At 37.1% G+C, this 5,198-nt stretch overlaps 1 protein-coding gene across 1 annotated transcript; it reads left to right on the plus strand.

Moving 5' to 3' along the window:
- Positions 1–664: 664 nt before the first annotated feature.
- Positions 665–1,612, plus strand: LOC128533267 (olfactory receptor 2AT4-like). The gene has a single exon (XM_053507515.1). It carries the CDS (start codon positions 665–667, stop codon positions 1,610–1,612), a length of 948 nt encoding a protein of 315 aa, XP_053363490.1.
- Positions 1,613–5,198: the final 3,586 nt, after the last annotated feature.

Consider the following 5,198-nt stretch of genomic DNA (forward strand, 5'->3'; position numbering starts at 1 on the left):
GCATCTTCTTATCTCCATCATGTTACAAAGCCACTGGTATGAGAGCAGTTTCAACACAATAAAAATAATAACAGTGGTGTTTGAAATAACATGGCAAACTTATTCACAGTGTACATTAATATTTGGCTTCTTACATACTGGAAATCTCATGAGAACTCATCCAGAAAAACAGTGAAAATGCAGAACAAACAATTGGCAAAGTGAATTGTGAAATTATTCACAGTGTACTTTTAGACATTAAAATTTGTTTTCTCGAGAAGCCAAAGAAATCTCAATAGCAATTGTGAACCCTTATGTTTCTTGTTAGTCATGTGACTTGTACAATGTCTTGTAGATAGATAAATTACCCTGGACCATTAACAGAATTCGTAATAATATGAGTTAACCTACAACACCTTGTAAAGGTATAGAGTTTATGCCTAACGCCTAAATATATACTAATATATTTATATTATTTAATTTCTTTACGTTACACATTATTTATAATTAAAATAAATGTTATATGACACTGTTTAAACAACAGTTAATTTATGTTTTACATGTATACGGATTACAATTTGCAAAGCTGTAGGGTTTACATTAACATCATACATCATATTTTATAATGCTGAAATATACAGTATCTGCAATAAATCTGAAATTTTCTCTTTAAGGGCATCAGATCATGTCAGGTGAAAACATGACATTTGTGAAGGACTTTTTCATTGTTGGTTTCCCTGGACTTCATCCTAAATACTATGCTCTTGTGTCTGCAGTTATGTTCTTAATTTATGTGTGTACTTTAATTGGGAATGGATTTTTTCTTCTTTTGTTTGCAAGAAACAAAAGCCTTCATAAACCCATGTATTTTATTTACATAAGTCTTGTGTTGTCTGATGTGCTGTTCAGTACATGCACTTTACCAAAGATTATTGCTAGATATTGGTTTCATGATGGGACCATTTCTTTTGTAGCTTGTTTTTTTCAGATGTACTTAGTGCATTATTTTGGGACAGTTGATTCGTACACACTAGTCTTAATGGCTCTAGATCGATATATAGCAGTTTGTTACCCATTTCGTTATCACACTATTATGTCAAATAGGAATATAATAGTTCTAAGCCTAGTGGTCTGGGTTTTTGCTCATGGTTGCAATATAATGACGGTTGTTCGGGCTCTTCCCCTGCCTTATTGTGGAGCTAACACTATTGTACACTGCTATTGTGATCATGTATCTATTATCAGACTTGCATGCACTGATAGGTCTGTATATCATTTTCCAGCTTTAGTTTATGCCATGGTAATATTGCTGGGATCTCTTGCCATTATACTGGTCTCCTATTTCTGCATACTCTTAGCTGTCCTACAAATATCAAGCACACATGGGTGGCTAGAGACTATTTCCACATGTACTTCTCAACTCATTATAATTGCAATATTTTTCTTACCCAGGTGTTTTTATTACTTTGCTGTCTATATAGGTGTCATATTTGATGCTGATTTCCAAATTGCTATCATTATGCTATATAGCCTGCTACCACCAATGATCAACCCTTTAATATATGGTCTAAGAACAGAGGAAGTCAAGAAGATTTTGATAAACTTATTTAAAAAAAAAAAAGAGCCAAGGTAGATTTGCCCGATTTGGATATTAAGACATAAAGAAAAGTCCAAAATATATTAAAATTAATATATTAATGACTATTTTAAAGCAGGGAGGTAAATAAACAGTACCTTGATAAGAGCATACCCAACTTGACCAAATCACAGAAGTTGACTCAGTTTTGCACAGGGTGGACAGGGCTAAACATACAAAATTACTTAATGCTATATTTAATGCTATAATTATAATGCTATAATTGCTTTTAAATTTAATTTTTAGAAATGAAAGCCTCACGGTATATGTGCACATCAATTAGCAATATTTTTAATTGTGTACAAAATATAGTTTGTAACGTTTAACTGCGCAGTTATAGTACTTGTAACTGTGCAAATTTTTTTTATTACAAACTTTGTTAACCATGCTTATTGTATGACTGCATTATTGAGGCAGAATCACTTTGAATAACAAAGATATACTTAATTCATGAAAAATGAAGCAGCTGTGACAAAGTTCTCGGATGGACTGTGTACTGTATGTTTCTGCAGAAAGTAAAACTAAACAGCTTTTTTCTTTATATAACCATACAAATTGTACCTGAGACTATATTTGAGCAGATGATCCTTACTCAAATTATTGCCTTTGTTTCATTACTTACTGTTTACTGATGTTTTTAGTATTTTTTTGAATGAAGACAACATTGATCTACAGCAGTTATTTGCAAGACTTTTACTGTAATGTTTATTTTCAGTGCTTTAAATGTTTAAACTTTTAGCTTAGAAAATAAACCAAAAGATGGCATAATTATGCAGACATTATAATTTCTGCATAGCTTATTATTATTATTATTATTATTATTATTATTATGGCCTAAGCACTATAAATCAGCCCTTTGTCTTCAATGTGTGTGTTTTCCTAACGATTTTTTTTCCCCACCATTTGGTGCTTTTTTGCTGCCATTAGGATGTCTGAGAGTCTGGTCACATGAGCATGCTGCATAGCTCATACACACTTGAACATATGCACCCGGTATACATTTAGAGCTTTCACATTGCATGTCATGGACTCAACTCAACAGGAAGTCAGTTATTTTGTGTCGTTTGCAAAACACTCCCAAAAGAATTTAATACATTATTCCTAGAAAATTTATACCATCAACACCAAACCAGGCCCTCTAAAAACATTGAGGATACAAAATTATGTTAATCTCAAACGGGTCAGCAGTGATAATGCCTAAACTAATGCTGAAAAGTGGTTTCCAGCATCTGGGGCATTTTGGAGGTCTAAACACAAAATTTCCCCTTTTGTAAAATTATGTCAAAATGGTATTGGGATATCCCTTTCAATTCATGTGCCCACTGTGCCTGCTTGGGCCCACTTATCACTGCTTGCAACTATATATGTATTTTTTAGATTTCAGATACCATCCTGCATGTATGTGTGTGCGTGTGTTCGTGTGTTCATCACTTACAGTCTCATTGTATTTAAGGATTGGATGGCTTGTGTTAAGAAACTGTTAAACAATCTGGATGTGAGGGCCTGAATACAGATGTGGCCATTAAGACTGCGTGTGTTTTACCGCGAGATGTCGCAATTTAGTGCGCGGCGTGCCGTGACTTGCCGTAAGCAACATTCGGGAATTTAAATAAATGTGTTGTGCTTCACTGAATATCCGCCAGATGGCGCATGGAAGGACTTTATCTAAAAGCCGGACAAAGTACAACGAAGAATTGTGTATAATTAGTTAGCCTAAAACAATATTGTTTCTAATGCTGAAGCAAACATGAATTTTATTTTGTTTTACAACAGATCTGATGAAATGAGATGCCCAAATTCGTGCTTTAAAATTCCTAATACGTTTCTTATATATTTTTTGTAATGTCTTAACAGGGACAAAACAGTGAAAGACATGGCAATGTCCCGGTTTAAATGGTTTTGAAATTAATTTAATTTCCTTATAGTAGGCTATCTAATAGTGTTAACTATGCAAATGTCCTGATTCGTGAATATGCCAACATGTCTTATTTAAAACGTAAAAATGTTTCGACATCATCAGAAGACATGAATGAACAATATATATATATATATTATTATATTAAGTAAATATTATTTTATGAACACTAAGTTCTTCGGGCTTTTCATAATAATTATCATATTTTCTGTTTGTGTCCAGCATTAAATAATTATTTCATCCATTATTTAACCACGGCTGGAAATAATAGCTGGAATGTGATGTGATTGTAAATTTATGACTAAAATAAAGCTGTTCGTCTTTTGTAAAGTACAGTGGCGGCTCCCCTTCGGCCCCATGACATGAAACCCTGCTCTAATTTACGCCACTGGCTAGTGCGGTGGTGTGCTGTAAATTTGAAGAGCATAAACTAGACACAGTAAATGAAGTCTTACTGCTTCGGAGCTGTAACAGCAGAGGACAAAGGCTTTGAGACAACTGCGGAAGATAGTTGGGCGAGGATGCAGAATAAGCCAGCAACTAAGGGGTGCTTTCCACAAACCCCATCAGTCAGGACGTAGGCCGAAATAGCGGCTGCATACGTTCAGAGTGCACTAGGGCACAAGCCCGAGATTAGTTATCCCTGCAGAAACTTCCAGCACTGAAACAGTTTGGCAGTGGACTAGGTCTACATGTTTTATGTCCTGGAATGTAAATGACCCTGAGGGACAGAATTGTCCTGTCCTTAAAGCACAACCTAGTGCGCTAGTTTCCCTAAAGGCGCAAATCTAGTTTGCCTGGGCGATGTTTACAAGACTACCATGATGTTGTCCATGCGTGCTAGGACGTGCTAGCTTCCTGTTTGCTGGAGGGAGTATTTCAGGGCCAGAAATAAAGTCATCAATTCGAGTCAGTTAATATGCCACATGAGAAGATGACCTTTCCAGATCTCTTGGGCTGGATGGCCATCTAAGGCCGCACTCCGGCCCGTAAGTGAAAACTTCTGCTCTTAGCAACTTGTGACGACAGCACAAACCTAGCGTGAGACGCAAAGTCAAGGACGAGTGTCTGAACAACATAAAGAGGGTACGGAGCTCTCGGCGCGTAACCCTTATTGCTTCTGGGGATTGGCCCTTGGATGAAATCCCCCAGCACTTAGCCACCACTGAAGCGGTGAAAGTTACTTCCTGGCTTAGCTTGAACTCCTTTAGAGTGTTTAAAATGGATTTGACGCGCGCAGGAGACAGCTGTGCCTGCATTGCAGTCGGATCCCACATGACACTCAATGGCATACTTTGTGTAGGAAAGAGAACACTTTTCGTGGCGTTGAAACTCATAAAGAAACGAGATGAGCTAGGACATGTCAATGCCGTGGCACTAGCTCCATAGAGAGGGTATGAAGCTTTCGGCGCGTAACTGTTGTTGCCTCTCAGCTGCTGGAGGGAGTATTTCAAGGCCAGAAATAGAGTCATCGTTTCAAGGCAATTGATGTGCCATGCGAGATGACCTCTCCAGATCCCTTGGGCTGGATGGACATCTAAGGCCCACCTCAGCCTGTTTCACAAACCCCATCAGTGAGGACATAGGCCAAAATAGCGTCTGTCATTAGCAATCTGCGACGACAACATGGACCTAGAGTGGGACCCAGGGTCAAAGACCAAGGTCTAA

This window comes from Clarias gariepinus, chromosome 11, assembly GCF_024256425.1.
Source record: "Clarias gariepinus isolate MV-2021 ecotype Netherlands chromosome 11, CGAR_prim_01v2, whole genome shotgun sequence".
NCBI lineage: Eukaryota > Metazoa > Chordata > Actinopteri > Siluriformes > Clariidae > Clarias > Clarias gariepinus.

Bases quoted from the DNA above. Each gene is read 5' to 3' on its own strand.
- LOC128533267 (XM_053507515.1), top strand. From the start codon at position 665: ATGTCAGGTGAAAACATGACATTTGTGAAGGACTTTTTCATTGTTGGT.